The sequence below is a fragment of the Pantherophis guttatus genome, chromosome 1, assembly GCF_059756535.1.
Source record: "Pantherophis guttatus breed Tessera chromosome 1, ASM5975653v1, whole genome shotgun sequence".
In the NCBI taxonomy this organism is placed as follows: Eukaryota; Metazoa; Chordata; class Lepidosauria; order Squamata; family Colubridae; genus Pantherophis; species Pantherophis guttatus.
The window spans coordinates 331,421,728-331,447,542 of record NC_142063.1 but is presented as its reverse complement, the minus strand read 5'-3'; the positions used below and the strand labels follow the sequence as shown (position 1 = coordinate 331,447,542).

The 25,815-nt window shown below is 38.3% G+C and overlaps 1 protein-coding gene across 2 annotated transcripts in view; it reads left to right on the top strand.

Annotated features, from left to right (window-relative positions):
• The window catches only part of UBE2G1 (ubiquitin conjugating enzyme E2 G1), a 56,283-nt gene extending 40,731 nt beyond the window's left edge, over positions 1–15,552 (top strand). For both annotated transcript variants that reach the window (XM_034420846.3, XM_034420847.3), the window contains exons 2-6: positions 2,356–2,458; positions 9,097–9,194; positions 10,203–10,381; positions 11,222–11,343; positions 14,486–15,552. In XM_034420846.3, the coding sequence (XP_034276737.1) occupies positions 2,356–2,458; positions 9,097–9,194; positions 10,203–10,381; positions 11,222–11,308 (467 nt within the window). In that variant the 3' untranslated portion in view covers positions 11,309–11,343; positions 14,486–15,552. The remainder of the gene's footprint in view (positions 1–2,355; positions 2,459–9,096; positions 9,195–10,202; positions 10,382–11,221; positions 11,344–14,485) is intronic.
• The last annotated feature ends 10,263 nt before the right edge of the window (positions 15,553–25,815 follow it).

Genomic DNA, 25,815 nt, shown 5'->3' with positions numbered 1-25,815 from the left:
ACATCTTGAAAATGATAGTTTCTATACATTCTTATTCTAGTCTTTATGTACAAATGCAGATCAGTTGTTGATTTATCTAGCAATATAGTGAGTAGTATTGTGTCAACTTATAACCATAGCTGGAACTTGAACCTGAGTCACTGAGTTGTGCCCAGTTTTGCAACCATTTTTGCTGTGATCATTAAGCAAAACACGGTTGTTAACTGAATCCGGCTCCCCTCAATTACTTTGCTTGTCAGAAGCTTTCTGGGAAGGTGGCAGATGGCAATTATGTGACTCTGGGATGCTGTAACCATCGTAAATACATGGCCAGTTGCCAAGGACCCAAATTTTGATCATATGACCATGGAAATGTTGCAGTGGTTATAAGTACAAGGACTTTTTTTCAGCACTATCATAATTTTGAACACCTAAACAATCCTATTTAAAAAGGCAATAAAGCTTGTATGGTATGATTTGATCTTGATAGATATGTATTGGTTTCTAATAATCAGTACATGTTGGCTCACAAGTCTTGTCTTATTTTAAAATAGAATTTGGCATATAATTGCTGGACTGATGTGTAGATTCCTGGATCCATCTTTCTTTTCTCCACAGAGGCTTGATACTGCCTAGAATCTTGAAAATATATACCCGGCTATGGTTTTTATAAACCATCAAGGGGGTTATGGTAGAAATACAGGTTGGAGCTTCTAGCTCAGTTGTCCCTTTCTCAGTCCCTGAATGCCAATGTCTTGGCCTCAGGCTATTCTTAATTATTGCTAGAGAGTAAAAAGAATTTGCCTAAGAAAGAATGGGCCAATATGGCATGCATGACTGAGACATGGCAGAGCAATTCCTGCCATTCTCACCTAATCTTCTATTTGCCCACTAAGGTTTCAGATATTGCACAGCAGGAGACTTCAGAGTCAGAGTGGAGGGATAATACTGAACCTTTGTGAGAATTTTGCTGTGACCAGAGGCTCAGATCTACATGAAATAAGATGCAAATATCTTTTCCACTTGACTCTTACACTAAACAAAAGGGGGCTAGGTAACCTCTAGATACCTTTTAATCAGGAGTATCTGTAATGATGGTCATTGGTTTCAAAAGAGCAGGTTCATCTGAGGAATTAAAACTGATCTGCTATGTGCTTGCAATGCATGTAATGTGTTAAAAAGTGTGGGGTTTTGCCCACCATTTTGAAGCCAGTGAGCATCATTGAGGAAGCTCCTGCTTCCACTGTTTCTACAATTTCTAATGGTAGGTTGTAGAAACAAGCTAAGATACTGTTAATACATTGCCTGTCATACTGCCCAGCAGGTTCACTGCCTCAGTTCCTAGATCTCACTGTGTGGAATGGGACAACTCATCACGGCCAACTCACTATGGGACAATTTAACAAACATAAAAATTAAATTAATTTCAGTGGAGCCATGGCCAATAATAATAAAACAAAGAAAGTCAATCCAGAAATAAAAGAGTTACAATAATTTCAATGAAAACATGGTCACCAGTAATAAAAGTAACTGATTAATACATTGAATTGTCCCATAGCGAGTTGGCCCGTGATGAGTTGGCCATGGCAAGTTGTCTTAGCACCACCCCCACTGTGAACCAGGCACCCAGACTGTTAATTCTGGACTCAGTAATATGTTAGGGGTGGAATCTTCAATAATTCAGGAATTCATGGACATTGTGATAAGTATTTTGTCAATTACTTTATGACTAGTTTGCAACTCATCAGTAACACTGATGCAAGAGGGGAAAGTACCTTTTCTTGTGCCAGATGAACAATTCATTGGGAAGTTTATCATTGCTGGGTACTCCCATAGAAGTTGCCATTCTTCAGTACTTTTTACCCAAGCACAATGAAGAAGGCTGTTTCAAAATTCTCTCATTGTCCAAAATCTTATGGAACAGGTATTCTTCAGATTTCCAGTTCATTTAGAGCTTTTTCTTGGCTCTAAGTAAAATCCTTAATGTTGGAGTTATTTGAAGGATCTGTATGAATGCATTTTTAAATTAAATGTTAGCGTTTATTCTTTTTAACAATAGCTTACTCTTTAAAGGGCAGATGGAATTTGATTAGTACTACTGGGGCTATTAAATAGTATTAAAGTGCATTATAAAAAAACAGCAAACCAAAAAACAATACAGTAACTTGCAGGAAGAAAGTCAGGTAGCTGATTAGAATTTCCTTAAGTTACTTTTTTGTCATTTGTGAGTTTATGGTTCTTAGAAAATCAATAAAAGAATCTTGAGAATGTGGCAGCAAAAAGGAGTATTTTGAAATATTCTGAAAATTCTCTTGTATGCATGTCATTAATGAAGCACGAATATGAGTTATATTATAACAATTTTTGTTTCAACAGAGCTCAACAAAAACCCAGTGGAAGGCTTCTCAGCAGGTTTAATAGATGACAATGATCTCTATCGATGGGAAGTTCTTATTATTGGGCCTCCAGATACACTCTAGTAAGTAATAACACAGCTAATAGCTTGTGATGTTAGCATTTAATTTCTTGTAAATTAGCTTCAGGCTTTGATTTTGCTGAAACTGATAGCATAGCTTTTGGTCTCATTTTAAGATTTAATATAAGACTTGTATATGCATCTTAAGTGTGTCAGTGCTCTCTGCATATCTCTTAGGGGAATAGAATATTGGCATACAAGATAGTCTCTAGATTGGAAATCCTAACTTGCACAGAGTAGCATTTTATGATAATATATGTGAGAAAGTTATTGTATGTTTGCTAATTTAGGAGAGGTGTTATCAAGGGAATAGGAATGCTGTGGTTGAATATAAAAGTTTGTTACTGAATGCAATAACTTGTGTATGATAGAAGTAAAGAATGCATGTGAATAAATAGAACGGTTAACATAAGTACATCTTGGAGGAGGGAATAAGGCAAGGATGTGTAATAGTTTCTTGATCATTTAATGTACTTATGGATAAATGTATCAGGAATGTTTGTGGTGTGTCAATTTGGGATATGAATGCTGTTGTTGGCTGAAAACCTGAATATTCAGGAAATGTTAAATTGTGTAATATAATGGGACATCTACTACTACTAAAACTGTTGTATCTGTAACCTTTAACTGGGTGAAACAGGTGCATCAGAGGGAAAAACTTTTTCACCCAAGGTAGCTAAAATGGGTTAACTCACAAAATGTAGCCAAAATCCAGGGCCCATGAGGGTTGTATGCATGTGTGCAAGCACAGGGGAGGTCAACGAAAGGAGGCCTAGAGCGCATGTGAGCAAAGAAGAAAGGAAGGCATAGTCCATGCAATGGAAAGAAAAGCTGGGGGTGGGGAAGACTTACCCAAGTGTCTTGCAACCTTTCCTGCCAGCTTCCCCATTTACCATGTTTATGTGAAACCAGCATGAAAGATCACAAATGGTGATCACGTGACTGCAGCACATTTGCAGCTGGTCATATGTATGAGCTATTTGCCAAGCATTCAAATTCTATTCATGACTACGGGGGCCTTGCAGCAGCCAGAATTTTGAGAACCAGTCGCAAGTTCCTTCATTCAGCACTGTTACTGAATGCACGGTCGTAACTCGAGGGCGTCCTGTAGCTTGAACAGAAGGAGAAAATCAATAAAATTTTAGTTAGATGGAGCTGATGAAATTCTCAAAAAAAAAAAAGTTGTAAAAAGGTTAAACAACCAAAGACCAAATATACTGTGTATGAATATGGTAGAAGCAAAGATAGTTTTATAAGGATTAAAGAAGGAATATAAATATATTGAATGAAACCAGTTTGGTATAATGGTTAAGGCCTCATGCTGGAGATCATGAGTTGTAATCCAAACTTAGGCACAAACCAGCTGAGTAACTGTGGGCCAGTCACTCTTTCTCAGCCCTAGGAAGGAGGCAGTAGCAAACAGCTTTCAAAAATATTGGGAAGAAAACAGCAGGGACGTGTCTAGGCAGTTGCTAGAAGCCAATACAAAAAAAGAATGAATAGTTTTGAAGTAAATCATGTTTACTTATATTTCCTTTTCTTTTGCTTATCTCATGTATGGTCTGCTTTTATTCCTTTCAGTGGTTTGCATAATATTGCTTTATCCCTTGTAAGTGGATATAATGGCTATGCATATATGTAGAATTATATTATGCAAATCTAAGTTAACCTTGGCTAAGCCATTACTTTAGTCAGCTCCCTTCTCTCTGAAACCTAATGAGATCCACATGCTGAAACAAAGTTTGCATATGAAATGTAACATTTCTTACACATTTGAGAAATATTTGTTTCCAATTCAATGGAATGTTGGAAAGAAATTGTGGAAAGTTGCTTGGGACTGTGGTGTCTGGCTGTAAGCAGGATAACTGTCCAGAAACTGAAAAATAAGGGAGCAAGTTTGGTGTGTGGGGATAAGCTGATAAAAGAAAAAAACGAATTTGAAAATGAGCTATATAGAAAAAAAAATTCACTAAAAAAGCCCAGTGTATCCCTATGGGGAAGACAGTTGGCAGCCATTCAGAATATTGCTGACTATTCCACTCTAAGCCACCTTCTTTTTACTCCTGGTCATGTGGCCCAGAGCAGAGGTCTCCAACCTTGGCAAGTTTAAGACTTGTGGACTTCAACTCCCAGAATTCCTCAGCCAGCTCTGCTGACTGAGGAATTCTGGGAGTTGAAGTCTGCAAGTCTTAAACTTGCCAAGATTGGAGAACCCTGGCCCAAAGCAAAGCATGTAGCCAATCCTGTGCTTCCCACTGCATATATACACATAAAACATAGATAGGCATAACATTAGAGAAGAACAGAAACGTATGTTCCTGTTCTCTCTCTCTCTCTCTCTCTCTCTCTCTCGCTCGCTCGCTCCCTCCCTCCCTCCCTCCCTCCCTCTCTCTCTCTCTCTCTCTCTCTCTCTCTCCATCTTACTTTCTAACATACAAGTAGAATTAATTTAGGGACTGGCGACTTCATTGCTAAGCAGCATGATTGTTAAGCGCATGACTATGACTTTCGACTGCCTGTCTGCTTCCCCATTGACTTTGTTGGAATTTGGCTGTGAGGTTGTAAATGGTGATTCTGATCACAGGAGGACAGGATGGTGCAACTGTCATAAATGCATGCCAGTCACTGAGCACCCATATCACAATCACATAATTTCAGCAACTTTGAGGATTAGTCATAAGTCTTGTTTTTCAGTGCTGTCATAACTGAATGATCACAAGGACTACCTGTAGTAGCGTCTTCTATGGTTTGCTGATCAAAGAATAGAAAAATTTCAGAAGCAATGCTTTGTGTGGTTTCTACATTCAAAATAAAAAGATCTTGGAGTCCTAACAACCATTTAAATATGAGCCAGCAGTGTGCAGCAGCTGCCAATAAAGCCAACACAGTTCTAGGCTGCATAAACAGGGATAGAATCAAGATCACGTGAAGTGTTAATACCACTTTATAATGCCTTGAGAAGGCCACACTTGGAATACTGCATCCAGTTTTGGTCACCAGGATGTAAAAAACATGTTGAGACTAGAAAGAGTGCAGAGAAGAACAACAAAGATGATTAGGGGACTGGAGGCTAAATATATAATTTAAACTGTATAATTTTAAAAATATGTTATAATTCTTATAATTAGTTCTCATTTAACAACCACTCATTCAGTGACCATTCGAACTTACAGCTGCACTGTATGAGTGGTTGTTAGACCAGACCTCATACTTATAGCTATTTCTGCATCATCCACAATCACGTAATAGCAATTTGTGACTTTCCCTGCTGATTTCTCAGGAGCAAAGTCAGTGGGGATGCCAGCAGGAAATGAGGAGTCAAGTCACGTGAAGTGCTCACTTAATAACCTCTACAGTCCTTGTTTAATGAAGGCAATAGAACTGCTGTCACAAAGCAGTATAGCCATGTGGGTTTTCTATAGAGTTTCTGGTTCCAGTTAGTGTTAATGTGTTAAAACATAACATATTTATGATGCTTAATATACAAAATTGCCTTATTATTACATAAATAAGGGTGTTTAAGAATATATTTCTACAGAATAAAAATACTTCCAAAATGGTTCATATAACTCCTGTCCACCTTTTCTGTTTAGTGAAGGTTATATAATTACTAATAGTATGGTTCTGGACATAAATACTGTTCTCTGCACCTGATATACATATACTTCTAAATAAACCCTTCATCATGTTCCCCCCCCCAGGTAATTAAATAATGGATTGTAAGGATCTGTGAATACTAATTATGAGCAAAAGTGTAGGAACGCCAGATAATAGACGTCCCCTAAAAGATTTGAAAGGAGTAAAAGATCAAGCAGAGAGACAGATAGATGAAGATGTTGCACAAAGATCAACTGTAAAACAATTAAATCTCTTAAACTAAACCATGCACTTTAAAATTAATTTTTAAAAAACGCTAAGGAGCAAATCCCATTAAATACAAGCCATACTTTTAAGTAAACTCCAAAGGCTCTTTGCTCAGTCTTCACAGCATCTGTTACACTATAGTGTAAGGCATAAATACAAGAATACCATTTTTTAAAAAAATCTATTCACAGAAACTCCACTCATAATTTCAGTGAACGCCTTAACTATAAATTAATAATGGTTCAGCTTAAATGTTGAGCAGAACCTGAGTCTGAATTACATAAAAATAAAGTGATACATAAAGATAATGCAAATATTCATATAAGCAGGATAGCAGCCAAAATGAACCTTGCCAACCTAGGGTTTTGTATGTGTTTGTTTTTTCTTTTTCTGATTTTCATCATTTAACATATTTAGCATGCTCTTGGTGCCATCCTAGGCTTCAGAAGTTAAGATCTGGATGTCTAAATGTGGTTTCAGTAACAAAGATTATCCATTTTATGACTGTTTCCAAAACAGGAAATGACAGCTCAGTCTTTTGTCTGTATGATTACATATTAATTGTGATAAATAATGGGAATACAGATGATAGAATCTGATGGGAAAATGTCCGATAATGATAATATCACTTTCTGAAAGTGCATGTCTTGTTAAAATTACCACTTGACAAGAACAAGTTCAGGCATTTGTCATAGTGCTTATTCATTTAATACCCCCCTACATACCAAATGCTCTCTTAGGCACTCTGCCAGTAAGTTTGTAGTTTCATTTAACAGATGACGAGAGTACAAATGCAGGTGGCCCTACAACATCTTTTATGCATCAAATGTTTCCTAGACTGCACCATAGAAACCCCACTAATTCTTTTATTCCAAGTGCAGGGAAGCTTTTCGTTTATTTAATCTGTATTGCTGTAGGCTACACTGGAAATGTTCTTCAAATATTTAAGTCTTGCTTTTAATCCTTATCCACAAGTTTAGACTTAACATACACATCTTTATTTACCTTTCCTTTGTTTGGGGCCATATCTGGATTTCATTATATCACTGTAAGAAAACGTTTGGTAAAAGTAGAGATCTCTGGAAGATAATTCCTCTACTTGTACTAAGCTACAGCTCTGGGAATTTAGATAGAAGGCAAAAAGATCTCAAGAGTATTTTTCCTTACATGGTTGTCTCGGTTTTAAGAACCTTGTAGACCTGTTCTGAGCCCAATACTTTTGGAAATACATTTGATGGGAAAGTGACAAGAGAACCTTTTCTGAACCTGATTCCAAAGGTTGGAAGAAAGAAAGAAAGCCTACCTGCTTCTTTTCCTGTATTCTTCCTGACAGTCAAAATATTTTTATCCAGGCAGGTGGTTGATGTATAAGCTTGTTTAATTCTTTAATTATATGGGTTTGTTTAGTGTTCTACATTAGCACACAGCTGTCTTTTAAAAGACACAGTGCTTATTTGTTTGTGATCTATACTGTAGCTTTTCAGTCCATGTCTAGAGTTTTATTTGTGATGTTATCATTTATACTGAGATATAGTACACGTTTGTTAGTACTTCCCCCTTGGCTGAGCTACCAGTCAACCTGAACCATGATGGTATCTGTTTTTTTTTTTAATGGGTGTTTTTCTCTGGCCTCTGTTGTCTGTCTGCCTGATTGCAGCCTTCACCATATGTGTGTAACAGCTGCCTAGATTTAAGCCAAAGCTCATATGATTTTAAGGGAGGCATTATCATTCCATTCACTGTATAGGATTTCCTTTCTTACAGTAAATAGGCTTCCTGTTCACCCTTGTATGATACTTAACGACCATGAAGAAGAATGACAAACTGCTCGTGATTTTCATTCTTCAAATGTTCATCTGGGCATTCACACAAACTACTATTTTCCTTTCCTTTAAGTCTGGAGAGATGCTCCCTTAACAGAAACATTGTGGGGGAGAGTATGATTTTTTTTAATAGCAAACATTTTGGTTGTAGAATGGCTTTCCCCAACTTGGGTGCCCTTCAGTTGTTTGAATTTCACACACACACCCAATTCTGAGCGAATATGGCCATTGCTAAGAATTTTAGTAATTGAATTTTGATGCTTAGGTTGTGGAAGTCTGCTTTATATCATACCAAATGAGTTTCTGCACATGCTCAAAAACTCATATGCAATTCAGAAATGACTGCCCAAAGTTGTGGGTTAAACAACCTACTGTTTTTAATTTGTTGGTTGACTATTGGGCCATTGATATTTCTCATGGGTTTTTAATCTTCGTGTTAGCTATGGTTCCTTATTCATTGGTTAGACTAGCAATTTGGTTTATGTCTTTGCCAAGATAATGAGATGGAAAGCAAAAAAGAAAGTGAACGATTTATGTAATATATGTTTTTATGATATGCAAGAGTCTCGTTCTTTGTACATATCATTTTGGCGATACATACTGTTAATAAGAAAGGCTAGATAAATTTGGTTTGAGAATAGTGGATTAAAGATCAGAATCTTTTAACGTTTATACTTTGATATAAATCAGTGGACATTTGCAATACAGAGCAGAGTGGTTTAGTTATGAAATAATTTAGATTACAGTAAATACTTCACAGTTCTGGTTTATGAAATTTCAGTATTAATTCCCACTGAGGAAGTATTGAATGTATAGGAAGCAATTTAAAGGATTAAAAACATAATCAATAATCAGTCTTTTGGATGGTATAGTGACTGTTTTCAAGCCAACAAATAACTTGAGGCTTTGCCATTTTAAAAAATCAATTACTGAAAATATTCTTAATTTCTTTAGTGAAGGCGGTGTCTTCAAGGCTCATCTTACTTTCCCAAAAGACTATCCTCTCAGGCCGCCAAAAATGAAATTTATCACAGAAATATGGCATCCAAATGGTAAGATATTATGTCTTATAAAATGTTGTTTTCTGTCTTATATGTGGAATGAATGTGAACTACATTAGGAATCACTGTGGGAAATTACTAGAAAGGAATGTCATATTTGGTCCAGAATGATCTCGTCACTGAAATCAGGATGGACCAGATATGTTTTCCCGAAATGAAGACTGTAAAAGAAATTGGGTAGCTTTTCTACACTGTTTTCTTCTTAATGTCCACAATTCCCCTAGAATGATCCCTTGAAAATTATGAAATCCATCTTAGTGCTATCATTGTGGTGCTAGAGAAAAGGGGATTTCATAGAAATTTAAAATGAATTTTTGAAATGTCAAGCCCAGTACATTGCTTTACTGTATTACACTGTACACAATCTGTTGAAGTTAAGACTTGTGACCTTACAAATTGTATTACAGTATTATAATAACTTACTCCATGGGCATTTGGGTTTTGGTGGCTGCTGAGCTGATCTAGCTGTGGTAAGGGCCAGCAGATCCATAGTTCCTGCCTGGTATATAAACACTGAGGACTAGAGCTGGGGGGTGGGGGGATACCCATCTCCAGGTACAGGTAATACCACCTGAGCATCTTATAACAAATTTTATCCCTCTCTCTTGTCAAACCCATACATGAGCGATAAAGAGGGAGAGAAAGGGGGAGGAGGAAAAAGAGATAGGGGGGAAAGTCTCTTGGAGGAAGACTTGAGAGGAAACATGACATTGGGTATTGTGTTGTATATACCTGTTGTATAATGCCTGCTGTATATAACATCACCATAAAAAGCATAAAGGCCTTCACTGTCATGTTTTTCTGTCAGTTGCCACCCTTGCAAAACAATACACCTCCAATTAAAAAAAAAAACTGTGACTCTGTGACACTCCATAATATTAACATGATGGATTGAAGATCATGACTGAGAATTGGCTCATTGCTGATCTTTGCAGTTATCTGAAATATCTTTGCTGCTACACTATGCCTCTGAATGATCTTTCCCTTCTTTCTTTGCAGTTGACAAAAATGGTGATGTCTGTATTTCTATCCTTCATGAACCTGGTGAAGACAAGTATGGCTATGAGAAACCTGAAGAACGCTGGCTTCCCATTCATACAGTGGAAACCATAATGATTAGTGTAATTTCTATGCTGGCAGATCCCAACGGCGATTCTCCTGCTAATGTTGATGCAGCGGTATGGCTCTTGTAAATAAAAATGTTCCTACCATTGCTAAAAGAAATTAGGAATTAGTTTGAGTCCTTGACTAACAGATTTCTTCTGTAATAAATATTTTCTTAAGAGAAAAGGCTTGAACTAAAAAAAAGTGTGTTTAATAGTTAATCTTCTGACTTTGAGTGGCAGCAAACCACTTGATGGGTTCCAGGGGATCTTTTAAATATTTTGATCTTTTAAGGACCCATATTGTTTGGTGCCAGATTCTCTGAGGGACCACCTCTCCCTGTTTACATCTACCCATTCAGTCATGTCCAGCAAGAGAGGCATGTTGTGGGTCCTGTTGGCCAAAGAGCGTTGTTTGGTGGGGCCTGAGAAGAGACCCTTTTCTGCCGTGGTACCCACCCTATGGAATATTATTCCTCTTGAAGTGAGATTGACCCCCAATTCTATTAGCCTTCTAAAAAGCCCTTAAAATTGCTTCTGCTGTTAGATCTGTGGATCCCATGGAAGCATGGACCCTGTGAAATGGCTGTATTGTATGCAAATTTGGAATGCTCTCTCCCCACCTCTTGTTTTTATAGGTTTTTTTTACAGTTTTAACTGTTATTTAACTATATTACTGGTTTTGTTTTTGTTTGATTTGTTCAGGATGGAATTGCAAATTATACTTACTATGAAGTTACTCAACAAGCTACAATTTATAAATGTATGCTTAATTCATTGAATACATTAGTTGAAACAGCACATGCTACTTTTTTCTCTTAAACAATACAAGAAAATAATGGGTATTTTTCCCAGGGGGTTGGAGAGACAATGCATGTTTTAAACAGCTTTCAAAATCTGTATTTTAATTTACAGAAAGAATGGAGGGAAGATAGAAATGGAGAATTCAAAAGAAAAGTTGCCCGCTGTGTAAGAAAAAGCCAAGAAACTGCTTTTGAGTGACACTTAATTCAGTTAGTAGCTTCACTTTTTTCAGGGTAAGTAATTTAACTAACAGAGAATTCCAATTTTAACAGGAAATACTGCAAGATACCGTATTTTTCAGATTATAAGGCGCACCAGAGTATAAGACACACCTAGATTTCGAAAAGGAAAACAAGAAAAAAATAGTTTTTGGCCTCCAGGCATCCGGTTTTTGCCCTCCCCGGCCCCAGGAGCACTCTGCAGGCCTCCCAAACCCTCTGCGCATCCCATTTTTGCAAAAAACTTGACCATTTTTGGCCTCCCGAAACCCCCACACGTCCCTTGTTTGCCCTCCCTGGTTCCCAGGAGCACTCTAAAAGCCTCCCAAACTGTCTGTGCGTCCTGTTTTTGCCCTCCCCAGCCCCCAGGAGCACTCTGCACGCCTCCCAAACCCTCTGCCTGTCCCGTTTTTGGTGAAAACAGGACGTGTGGAGGGGGTTTCGGGAGCCAAAAACAGGGCCATATTCTGTCTATAAGACACACCGACATTTCCACCCACTTTTTTTGGGGGGGCGGAGTGCATCTTATAGTCCGAAAAATATGGTACCTTTATATGCTGAGTGTTCCCCAGACGATAAGGTAAGATGATCTCATACTTATATGGGAAACCTCTAGCCCATGAGGACCAATACTTCACTGGGTAGCTAAGCATAGGAAACAAGTAGCTTATCGAAATCTATAGCTTAAAGTCACTCTGATCATTTTGAAACTGTTCTCAAAGTTTTTTTTTCTTCTTGCCTTTCATTTGAAGTGGAAATAATTTGAAGCAGTGAGTCTATTGGGCTCCATAACTTTGGATGGATCTTTATCCTATGTTAGGATATGGTGTAAACCTAACAAGTTGTCCAGGCACTATAAAGGTTTTCTGCCTCTTCTGTAAAGGGCTTGATTTTCTATCCACATACTACTTAATACTATGTTATATATAAGTTCAGGTTGCTTTGGTCTAGGAACCCCAGTTAAAATAGAATTTTAAGAAGAATCAAGATGATACGTTAGACTTCATGTTACAGCCTATTCTAAATCGCTGGTCATATAAAAGCTCCTTGAGGCCATGGGTTTTGAGTATTTTTCTTTTTAATTAAAGAAAATCCAAACTACAAAAAATGTATATTCAACATCTGAGGATAATCAACTTTTGATTTCATACCATATTTGAGAGAAAAGTAGTGATATTGGAACGTTCAGGAATGGAATAAGAGCGTTGGTGTTTTCAGAATTTAAGCGGATGTGGAACTAGCCAATCTAATGGATTGGATCCCATTGTTATTCCATATAAGAGCTGATTATAATAGTACTTATACAAAACTATAATATTTAGAGAGTTAACTTTTCCGTAGAAACATTTTTCTCTAATATATCTCCAGTGTTGTAGAAGCTCATTTGCTTTATCTAATTTTCAGAGAATAGGTTACATTTGTTTATGAGTGTCTTCATAGCAGAAGTTATTAAGTGCTAATACTAATCTTGCAGCTGATGTTTTTTTTTTAATCAAGATATTGGCACTTAACTCTGAAAACTAAACATGCAAATTTAGATTTACATATATATGTATTAATAGTATTTGGGAATGACCTTGGGAGATAGGATGAAGAGGTACAGCCTAGATACTGCAAAAAGTGTCTCAGCCCACAGAAGGAAAAGGAGCATGGGAAACATTTCAGAAGGGACACTCCCCAGTTTTCTGGAAAGTAAAAGGAGGGGAGAAATTCTTTCAGACTTACAAGATTCTGTTACTGTAACCTTACAATAAAGGTAATGTTACTACTCATAGTTTGTGCTTCTTGTCTGGACTACCACAAAGTACTGACAGTATAAGAACAAGTTCTTCACATGGTTTTTTTTTTTTTTTTTTTTTTTTTTTTTTTTGGCATATGAGTCTCTCAAACTGATGGGTAAACTTTCCTGCTTTACTTTAAGGTAGTTCTGCAAGATTACCTCAATAATTGAATTGGTTTAAGATTTTCCATGTGGTACAGATTATGGGATTCTTAATATCTTGTAATGTATGTGAGAGAACAGTTTAAACCATGGCAAAATTTTGGGCTCGGCTTACCAAATATTTAGAAAACGCCTAACTTGACTCTGCTGTCATGTCACAGACACACACACACCTCCCGAATGAAAGATAAACAATTCTCTTATCTCCATCTGATCTAGGCCACCCTAAATGGCAGTGCTAAGGCTGGGCCTGAAATAGAAGCCCAGACCTCAACTTCAGCCCTAGCACCATCACTACCACTCAGAAAGGCTGTCTTGCACTGTTGCCCAAGATGTACAAGTCTTGGGGAATGGCACAATTACCTCATAGCCCAGCGCTTTCCAGGATCTGTTGCACGTCACTTACCTTGAGGTGGTGTTCTCTTTCTGCTGACTGGCCCCTATGGCCTACCTGAGGCTGCTGCAGGTCACACAAGGCCTTTGTTCTTGAAGTGGCTTCAGAGAACGTTCTTCCATAACCTCTGCAGCCTCAAAAAACCACACGAAAGCACACCCTGTTCAAAAATGGTGAACACCCCATTCTCATAGGAATGGTGGCGGGTCCAGAGAGTTCATTCCATTCTCACATGGCCTCCAAAGCTCCCAAAAATTGCGTATGAACAAGATGTGCTTTCAAGAATAATTGTGTGTTGGTGAATGTTGGTTTATCATCCAAAATATTGCAGCATGTCATCTTTGACATCCATGTCATAGGTTCACCATCACTGGTTTAAATATATGGCTTTTCACTTAGCCAATATAGTCTTATATTTAACACCTTTTCCTGCGCAATTTGGGCATTGATAGGTTTCACTAGTGCAATATTTCAGCTTTATTGCATGAATAGTCAAGTCAGTAAAAGTACTTTTAATTGGGTGTTTTAAATTGAGCTAGCCAATGGGCATTTATGGCAGTGCAACACTATAATTTTACAAATTAGTAGTTAAAATTGCACATGCCCTAAATATTTAACTGCAAAGGGTGCTTAGTGCATTAGAGGAGCCTAGAGGTAAATGAATTAGAACTCTGAACAGTAGTTCAGTTGCTGATCATGGAAGTTAACTGTCTAATAAAAATACTTTGGGATTCTCATATTAATATATGTTGGAAGATATATGAAGATTCATATGAAATCTAGGTACCACGGCTGATGGTTCTCTCTTCTTTTGTCTGTAGGTTTCCAATTGAGGAATATGGCACTGTTTTTCCTGCACTCTACCCACCTATTGCTGGACTTCTGTTTATACCAAGTTGGCAGACACTGGCAGGAACTGGGCTGCAATAAAACATGGCAGTTATTAATGCTGACAAGGAGTCTAACAAGTGCCAACAAAGATTTGTGCATTTTGAAAACTAATGGAACTGCTTTAACCTTCAGGAAGAATTGTAAAGATGTGTACATAGCACAACATGATCCGGATAATATATATACTGTTCATGTACATCCACAAATACACATTGTACCAAATAATGCTGTCTTGTAGTTAGAATAAGAATCGTGTAAATTCTAAAGATTTTTAGCAGGTTCTTTTTTTCTCCACTCCAATTCATGGGGTTCTTTTCTTATGAGCCTTTTCTCAAATTTTCTCATGAAGCATGTTGGACTAAAACAAATTAGGATTAAAAAAAATTCCATTTTAACTTTTCTTTTCAGCCATTAAAGCTTCATTAAAAATCTCACTTTAATAAAAATTTAATACCTTTGTAACTTCCTTCCCCTCAACATTTTTTGGGAGTACATTAATAAAACATTGAGATCTGTCATTTGATTCTGATGATGACTTGAGCATTGTCATCAGCTGATGCATTTATTCCCCTTATGTTTTTAACCTAGTTGTGCTCATCTTTTGGCTTGGATGCAGCAATAAGATTTACAGCCATGAATTACGCTTGAGCCTACTAGTTGTTCCCAAAAGGGCTGAGAGCATTTGCTTTGAAAGTGGTCAGCTATGTAAGTTAGCCCAATATAGGTTGAACCACTTTTTTTTTATTTCTTGCCTGATTTGAAGTTGGATAAATAAAAGCATGCAGAGCTATAGGCTTCAAGTGAGTTCTGGTTTTGCTATCATATACTCTCCCCTCTCTTACCTCTTCTTTTTCCTCTTTTTTGCATTCTGATCCCATACAGATTTTCCTCACTTAATGTATAAAGAGAAATTGCAATGTATATTTTCATGTAACTTGATTTTGGAATTCTGTCACCTTCTGTAGTGAGTTCTTCCAAAATATAAATTTTTCCAATAGTTCTGTGTCAAGTTGGCTGTCTGCACTTTAAAAAATGAGAACACATTTTCAGAGAGCCTTAACAGACTGCAAATCCTTGTCAGTGAGCATTGACAAATCCTATGTATTCCATGCACTATAGTTGGGACTGTTGACTGGATCAGAAACTTGCTAATGAGAGTTCTGTGAACCCTATGTATACTTTATAATATAGCCTTAACAACTGCATTAGAAGATGAAGCATCATATTTGAGGAGGATAAAGCTGAATGCTCTTTGATAAGATTCCCCATCAATGAATCAGAAATGGAAAAGTTCACATTTCCATGCAGATTTTTCATTTCCTTAAAATTTGCTCAAGAGTTCTGGGTGACTCTCCAAAGCAAATTAGCAGGCGACAGGAAAATTAGAGATTCTTGTATGAGAGGATATATCCGTATAATATATTCCTTGGATTTTGTTGCAGGTGATATAATAAATTAATGCCCATTTAGGGGAAAAAAATCAATTACATCAGCCACCATGGGGAAACTGTCCAGATGTTGCTAGGCTATTATTCCTAGCATTCTTCATTATCAGGCATGTTGATTGAGGGCTGCTGGAATACAATATATAGTCTAGGTACCCATCCCTGGTCAATGGAAGTAGAAGAAGTTAATTGTTGTCTTTTAAGTTATTGATGAGTAAATATCCTGATAAAAGATTGGGAGAGGGATAGACGAAGCTCTGTCCGTATTTGCAAATTATCAAAAAAAAGTGTATGAACTCTCTTTGTTAGAAGCACAACCATTCCTACAATGTCTTATAATGCTCTTCCTGGTCTTGTCTGGCCTGCTTATTAGAGTCTATGTACATTCATCCATTAGTTTCTGCAGCAGTTCTCATTACTTCTTACTTCAGAGCAAGGACTGGAAGCAAATAGTCCGGTTGGAATTCAGATGGGAATTAAAGCAGAATTCACCTGGATATAGAAGCAGTAGGCTGAGTATATATAAAGTACCAAATGATTCTATATCATAATTATTTTATTACATATACACTTGTTTAATCCCCACCTTTTCTATCAAGTACACAAGGAGTAAACCATGCATTTTTGTATGGGGTAATTTCTAATTCTATACATGTATTTTTCTGATAGAAGGAACATTCATACAGCAATTACCTTAGTGGAAGGGGCTTTTAATAGTAATTTTACTTTTATATTTAATTGAATATGTCTAGGTGGATTCATCTGAAGTAATCTAACAATGTGTGCCAATAAAACAGCCTCTAAACTCAAACTTTCTTTAAAACAAGCAGTTGCCATGTTACTGCTTGTTTGGTTATTACTTCAGATAAAAATAAAAGGGGTGGGTGGAAGGAGAAGACATTCTCTTGAGGGGAAAAAAGTAGTAGTAGTTACCCGTCACAATGTCAGGGGACCACAATTGATATAATTGAAAGAAGCAACAATACAGAAGACTGAAAGAGGGGTAGTAGGTTCTTGCTTTGAGTATTTCTTCAAAAAATGGAATATTTTATCCTTCTGGCTGCATTCCCATGCAACCCAGATTACTCTATGTTGGCATGTGAATTGGAAATGGTACTTCATAAATTCACTGTCTGATTAAAAAGATATTTCTTGCTGTTTCTGAACTATTAGCTAGACATAGTAGCTTGGTTTAGACCAGGGGTGCCAAACACTGTTTCATTGAGGGCCGCGTCAGGGTTGTGTTTGACCTCACGGGGCTGGGGTGGGCATGGTCAGCTTGATGTGTCAGGGACGCCTGTGGTGGCCCAAGCATTCTGCCAGTGAAAACAGGTTCCCAAGCGCCATTTTTGGCTGTGACAGCTTCCTGCAACTGAGCTGGATCTGGCCCATGGGCCTTGAGTTTGACACCCCTGGTTTCAAAGAAACATAAGAATATGTTGGATAACCATTTGTCTGAAGTGGCGTAGGGTTTCCTGCATAAGCAGGAGGTTGTACTAGAAGACTTCCAAGGTCCCTTCCAACTCTATTCTATTCTATTCTATTCTATTCTATTCTATTCTATTCTATTCTAGTCTAAATTCTATTCTATTCTATTCTATTCTATTCTATTCTATTCTGGTTTAGACAATTGATCAAGAACCAGATTTACTTGACTTTAGCTAAGGAAAGCTGGGGGTGGGGTATTGAAGGAGAGAAGAGATTCCTTGCCAACCAGCTGACTATCATTTATGTTCTTTTTCTTGAGTAAAATACGACGAGGGAATTTTATTGTATCCTCCTGACCACCTCTTCCATAATTAAAACATGAAGGGAAATATCCCCAATTTGAATTGCATATTTCTGTAAAACAAAAGAAAGCAGATTGAAGTTAAATTTGTCCCACGTTAAGAGAAAGCTTCATGATGTTGTAGTTAATGCTGTTTTTGCTAGGTTTTGTTCCTAAGTTTGATCTTGAAACACTCAGATGTTGTACTTGGAGGGAAGAGCAACAGGAAATCCCATGTAGACAGAATGGGAAGCAAAAGAATTCCAGAAGGCAATGGCATACCATTTCTGTATTGCACCAAGAGGAAATTGAATGCTACTCAGGAGATTTTACTGCACACGTTATACGTATTCTTGTGTTCTAAGCAAGGCTGCATAAATTCCTAGCTCTTGTTTTAAAGTATTACATTTTACTATTTAAAATCTATTATATTTGATTTTCCAGTGATGATCAACTAATAGCAGACTCTAATTTGTGATCTGTTTTCTCTGTTTAATTATTTGTTTTAAAAAAGAGTGCCTTAGAACAGTGGTCCCCAACCTTTCTAGCTCTGGAGACCAGCAGCAGCAGTGCTGGAAGGACAAGGGGATGGTTTCACACGCACTCACATCGCTTGCACAAATGCAGCTTCCTGCGCTTGCACGGACTGGTTGCCAACAGGCCACAGACTGGTAGTTGGGGACCTCTGCCTTAGAATACAATTTTGCACTCAAATTATTGTAACCCACTAGACATACTTTTTAAAACTGCATATAGATGGTAGAATCCACTCATCCTGCAGTGTTGCCTCAACCTTGGGTGAAGGTGGTGTTCTTTGGAAAGATGAGTGAAGAATGTCAGGAGTGTATATCAGGCACCCACATTGGGCAGCAGTGATATAGGAAGATGCAGGAGGTAGACTTATCATTTTAGTTATAATGGTAAAGGGCACCACGTCATGCAGCACAGAAGGCAATGATAACCCACTCCTGTATTTTATCAAGAAACTACAAAGACAGTATAAAGTGGCTGATGATGTAGTGCTGAATGATGGACCCTTCAGTTTGGATGTCATTCAATATGCTTTTGTGATGAGCTGATCTTTTGGAACACTAATGGTGTTTATAACATAGCTACAGTCAACTACACTTTTTATTTTTTCAGTATCAAATAGACCAAAATTAGACACTTTCACTCAAGAGAGTCATACTGTTTACTACTCAGGACATGAAAAATAAAGGAACTGTTCTGATTTCATAATCAGAAAGTATGTTGTTAGTTGCGAAGTTGTGTCCGACCCATTGCGACCCCATGGACAACATTCCTCCAGGCCTTCCTGTCCTCTACCATCCTCTGGAGTCCATTTAAGCTCATACCTACTGTTTCAGTGACTCCATCCAGCCATCTTGTTCTCTGTCGTCCCCTTCTTTTGCCCTCAATCTTTCCCAGCATTAGGCTCTTCTCCAGGGAGTCCTTCCTTCTCATTAGATGGCCAAAATATTTGAGTTTCATCTTCAGGATCTGGCCTTCTAAAAAGTAGCCAGGGTTGATCTCTTCTAGGACTGACCAGTTTGATCGCTTTGCAGTCCAAGGGACTCGCAGGAGTCTTCTCCAGCACCATTGTTCAAAGGCCTCAATTCTTTGGCGCTCAGCTTTTCTTATGGTCCAACTTTCACAGCCACACATTGCAACTGGGAAAACCATAGCCTTGACTATAGGCACTTTTGTTGGCTGGGTGATGTCTCTGCTTTTTAGTATGCTGTCTAGATTTGCCATAGCTTTCCTCCCCAGGAACAAGCGTCTTTTAATTTCTTGGCTGCAGTCCCATCTGCAGTGATCTTGGAGCCCAAGAAAATAAAATCAGCACTACCTCCATTTCTTCCCCATCTATTTGCCAGGAATTGAGAGGGCCAGATGCCATGATCTTGGTTTTCTTAATGTTGATCAGAAAGTATACTACAAGAAGAATACATGGGAACAATGCAGTATAATGAGTGATGACAACTCCCACATAAGCCTTTATGGACAATCCTTTAATATGATGATCATCCAAAATTTATGTTCCAATCATTGATACAGAAGAAAAGACTGATCAGTTCATGGTCAAGTTTTATCTAAAATTCACAGAACATAACAAGTGAGACATTGCCCTCCTACGGAATCTATACTGTACTGGGCAGGAAGCTACACTGGATGGATCATGGCAAAACAAGAGTTCAGGACAGTAAAAGAGTGAGCTTCATGTTCTTTTATTCCATTTATATGCTGAATATATTCAGGGAAACTGGACTGGAAGAAGGTGAGTTTGGTTTGAAAGCTGGAGGAAGAAACATCAAACCACACTATGCTATTATGATAGTGAAAATGGAAATGATTTGCAAGTTCTAGTGAAAGTCAAGGATCACGGGGAAAAAGATTACATATAAAGTTCAAACTCATGAAAATGGTACAATAAGCATCCTTAGGAAGTGACAATCAAGAAACTGGGCACAGACTAGCACTTCATAGGGTAGCTGTGAAGGCCTTGGACAAAATACTCAGATGTCAGAATGTGTCTATACCTACAAAGATCAGAATCATGAACGCCATGAATTCCTCTGTAACACTTTGCAGAAACATAAATTAGACTTTGAAGAAGCAGGGTAGGAAGTATTGGCACAGATAGCTAAGACAACAAATAGGACACAGAACAATCTGTTTTCATTAGAGCCATGAATGACCAGAATCAAATTGTATCCTGGACCTGTTATTTATTACCTAGTTCTCTTGCATTCTCTTGAGAAGTCTGTGAGGCTGGGAATGATGGAAGAAAGAAAGAAAGAAAGACAACCAGCAGCAAGACTTAGTTATAGTAGTGATGGGTGTATTGTTCAGGAAGACCTGAAAGACCAAGTTGGGGACCGATAATCCTGGGAAAAAAACGATATAATATGGATTGGTTAGAGTTGACACTGACTTCATGGCATGAACAAAAGATGGTGGGACATCAAATTTGTTCAAGAGTCCCTTATTTGAGGAAAAGGACTTCGACAATCAAGAAATACTCCCTTATTCTACAGCTAAATCTCAATTTACAACTACAATGGAGTCTGCCCAATGCAGTCATATACCATGACTGTTGTAAAGCAGGTCATCACATGCCTGGACCCAATTTACAATCCTTTTGAAGACCAGTTGTTGAGTGAAATGCTATGGAGCATTTTTGCCAAAAATCAGAAGTAAAGCCGGGTTTTGGCAAAAATGAAAACCATGCTCGTGATTCCAGAATGCTGCAAATGGCCATAAATGTGAGTCAGTTGCTGGGCACCTGAAATGCAATCACATGGCCATGAGTGGTGGAGCCTGGTGTCAGAACTGGATCACAAGTATCTTTTGGGGGATCTGTTGTAACTTTGAACAGTTGCTAAGTGACCAAGTAGAGTTTGTCCATAGAGCTTGGGGATCTAGTGATACATTTCTGAGTGATTTATAATAGAGTGACAAGGGTTTCCGAAGGGCCAGTTTAATTAAACTGGATGAGTCTTTTTAATAGCACAAGTATTTTTTGTTTAACATCCATTTATTCAGAACCTGCAAGGGGGAATAATGGTATGCAAAATACTGTATTGCAGGGCAGAAACATCTGTGCATTCTTCTCAATATCCTCAGCTGAGCTCTCAGTATTCAGCTCTCAAGCAATTAGAAAGACAATCAGAGAAATTAAAGAAACCTTGCCTTATCATACTTACTAATAAGGCTAAAATACCTATATTTACTTGCCAAGACTTTGTAACATACATTCCTTTTCTTTCAATAAGGAGGCTGAGAATCCAGTTGTCTTGAGTGGGAGCGACTGTTAGAAGTTTGATATACGAATTCCTAATTTAGTTGAATTTTGGGGCACTTTGGTCCTGGGTTATGGTTCATAAATGTCAGAATCATGACTCCATGATCTAGTGAAGAAACAATACCTGGACTTGGCTTATATTATTAAAATCTGGTTGGCTGATGATGGGAATGTATTTCTCAGATTTTTTCCCCTCAGGTCTTGCATTCACCATAAGGCCAAGGACAGATCCTTTGAGAGATCTTAGTAGTTTCAAAGATAACCAGGTGTGTCATTATATAAGATTATATTGTAGAGACAGGTTAGAATTGTTGTTGATCCATCTTCCTAGATCTCTTGCTGGTGTGGTGGTAGAATCTCCCATGTTCATAGGTCTACCAGTGGTGGGTTTCAAATTTTTTTACTACCGGTTCTGTGGGTGTGGCTTTGTGGGCGTGACATGGTTTTGTGGGCGTGGTAGGGGAAGGATACTGTAAAAACTCCATTCTCACCCCAATGCAGGGGAAGGTTACTGCAAAATCCCCATTTCCTCCCCATTAGCTGGGACTCAGGAGGCAAAGAATAGATGGGGGCGGGGCCAATCAGAGGTGGTATTTACCAGTTCTCTGAACTAGTCAGAATTTCTGCTACCGGTTCTCCAGTACTGGTCAGAACCTGCTGAAACCCACCTCTGCTACATGCCCTAGGTTGGAGTCCTCTGTGGAGGTGAGAGCAATGGTGGGTTGCCCCGGTTCGGATCGGTTCTATAGAACCGGTAGTAAAACCAGCGGGAGGCTCCGCCCACTGATCCTGACGTCACCAGAAGCGATCTGCGGATGCGCAGAAGCAAGGCGCATGCGATCCGGTTAGGAACCGGTAGTAAAACTAAGTAGAACCCACCCCTAGGTCAGAGGCCTAGTGCCCATTTGTGTTTTATTTGGCAATGGACTTTTTCCAGTATAAAACTGCTTGCTTTACATTGTGGGACAAGTAGCTCTAACAAGAGCTCTGGGAAAGGATGTGAGAACAGGTAGTCCTCAATTTACAAGATTGTTTAGTGACAGTTCAAAGTTACAACAGCACTGAAAAAAGTGACATATAATCATTTTTCACAATTATGACCGTTACAGTATCCCCATGTTTAGATGCTCAAAATTCCAATGCTTGTCACTGATTCATATTTATGACCGTTGCAGTGTCCCAGAGTCACGTGATCACCTTTTATGACCTTCTGACAGGCAAAGTCCATGGGGAAGCCAGATTCACTTAACAACTGTGTTACTAATTTAACAAGTACAGTGATTCACTTAACTGTGGCAAGAATAGGCATAAAATGGGGCAAAACTCAATAAATGCCTCACTTAGCAACATAAATTTTGGGCTCAGTTGTGATCGTAAGTCGAGGACTACTATAACAGGACATCTTGGTGACCTTGACAGAAAACCAAGAGTGAATATGAGTGAATACAAACACATCCCCATATTCAGGCCTAAACTTTGGTGATAAGAATGGCATCTTAGTAGGTCTTTAGATTTTCATCCATTGGCACTGCTAGTCACTTTCTTATAACAGGGTTGCCTAGATGCTGTTAGGAAAACTTGAACAAGCTTCTGTGATGTGTTTGTGAGATTCTTTGCAGATAAAGGAGTTTTCTAATGAGGTGACTGGAGCATCTTGAAATGGGATGCTTTGTTTTATGAAGTTTAGCTCCTTCAGACAGAATATGTGCAGCTGAATTCCAGAAGTAATCAATGCCTGTTTGAAGGAGGACATAGTACCTCCATTCCCAAAATATGCCTTCTCATAAACCATCTGAATTTGAAAACGTCCTAGTTTCCAATTTTCCCTTTTGGTGAAAGATTTTGGGAAAAATGTTGAAAGGTCAATTTTTATTTTTTTTAAATTTGATTTATATGCCGCCCTTCTCCGAAGACTCAGGGTGGCTTACAATGTGCTCAGCAATAGCCTTCATCCTTTTGTATATTTATACAAAGTCAGCTTATTGCCCCCACAAACTGGGTCCTCATTTCACCTACCTTAGAAAGGATGGAAGGCTGAGTCAACCTTGAGCCTTGGCGAGATTCGAACCCTGCAGTAATTGCAGGCAGCTGGTCTTAATAAGCTTAATAACAGGGTGCCTTAAACCCCTGTACTACTAAGGCACATGGGTTCCTAGAATTAATTACCCAGTTCCCTTTCAGTCAGAATTAAGATGTGTACATCTAACAGTAGTAGCTTTGTTTATGATTGTTGGGACTTAGATGGGAGGATTACTGATCTTCCTGGCCCTTTTTGTCAGCTCTGTGTTTGATGGCATCAATCATGGTACCCCCACTAGATCATTTGCAAGAATTTGGGATTGATTTTGAAGGTTGGACTAGAAGACATCCAAAGTGCATGTTCCTACTTGGGAGCAGTTCCAAGCACCCTGCATGTAAGGTGGCAAAAGTGTGGTTAATGAAGTTGAAGCATCTGTATGAATAGTTTGTGATCTTTGAATAACACAATTAAATACCTTTACAGATATTAAAATATTCTGTAGCCCATGACCCCCAAAGTTATACATTCAATCTGGGAGTACCTTTACTCTAGAAAGAAAAGCGAACAACTAAGCATGTACAACAGACTTAACTGATCCAACTTTCAGAGTCTGTATAAGATGATACCAAATCCTACAAAACTGGCATCAGTCGCCAGAAAAGTTGGTGCATTCGGATAATAATAAGCCTTATTAAGATAAGGTTTTTTTTTTAGCTAATTCATGCTTCTGCAGTTGAAATGCAGTTATCTGCTGCAGACAAGAGCCAAGGGACTCCTGTTGTACTCCACAGGCATACTACTTCCAAAATAACTGCATAATTAATTTAATTAATAAATTTCATGCTAAATTATGGCTACAGGTGGCTTAAACATGTAGCTAATCAGATTCTATGATTTTGGGCTTATAAAATAGCTTCCATCATTTTTGGATCAGCTTTAACTGCTTCAGCTGAGATGATGTGTCCCAACATAACAATACCATCAAATCAAAAATGGCATTTGTTTAGTTAAATAAAGTCCTGTTTTATAGAATTTCTCAAAAGTTGCTGTTAGTTTATCACAGAGCTTTCAACAGTTCCGAGGTAGACAAAATCAGGAAATATTTGCAAGACAGAATCTACAGATACTCCAGATACGTGAGTGCCAAAAATGCTACAGAATTTGTAACAACTATGAAAACTTACAGAGGTTGTCAAATGGTGAGATTCTGGTGTCAATTCAGTTTGCCACAAACTATTTATTACCTCTAATTTAACAAAAATAATACACTTTGCCTGGATGCAATATAATGCTGGGATAAAACTTCTATACCACAGCTTTGTTTGCCATCAGTTCTTTAAACAAGACCAGTGAGCCACACTTAACATAATTGTCCTAACATAATGTTTGTTGCCAATAGCTGTGTTCTTCCTTAATGGACTTTTAATACAGACTCCGAAGTCAGTTACAACATACCATTCTTTAACTATAAATATACAAACACTATTTAAATATAAAAACACACGTACACACACAGATGCACCCTTGGAAGACCTGAAGGATCAGTTTAGGGACAGATTGCTATGGAGAAAATCTATATGGTCACTAAGAGTTTACATTGACTTAATCGCGCATAATGAATAGATGTATATCACAAATGGTCATGACAGCAATAGCACGTAGACTTATATAGCGCTTCATAGTGCTTTACAGCCAATCACAGTTCTCAGTGTTTCTTCCTGTTCTCCCAGGGCTTCCTCTCGGCTACAGGGTCTTCTGGAACTTATAGTATTACACATGGGGACTATGCAGTGGTGGGCTTCTGCTGGTTGTAACAATTGGTTCACCCAGCACCGAAAATGTGAGCGCACGCAGGCACACTTCACTCTCGCACCTTCCACGCATGCACACGGCCTTCCGTGCATGCACGCGACCTTCCGCACATGCACGTGGCTTCAAAAACATGGTGATATAGGACAGAATAATGCTGGGGCAGGTGGGCGGACCCACCCGCGGGTCACAGCTACCAGTTTGCCTGAACCGGTCCGAACAGCAGTAGCCTACCTCTGGGACTATCACCCTGAAGTCCAGACTTCTGAATTTCCAAACTGCTACATAGAATTTGGACAAAATCAGCCAATAGGTTTGATTCTGCTGGGCTCTTATGTTTTATGCACGCTCACAAATTGAATCATTGTTATCTACAATTTAAAGGGTCTCAATTTAGGAGAGCTGTGAAAAAA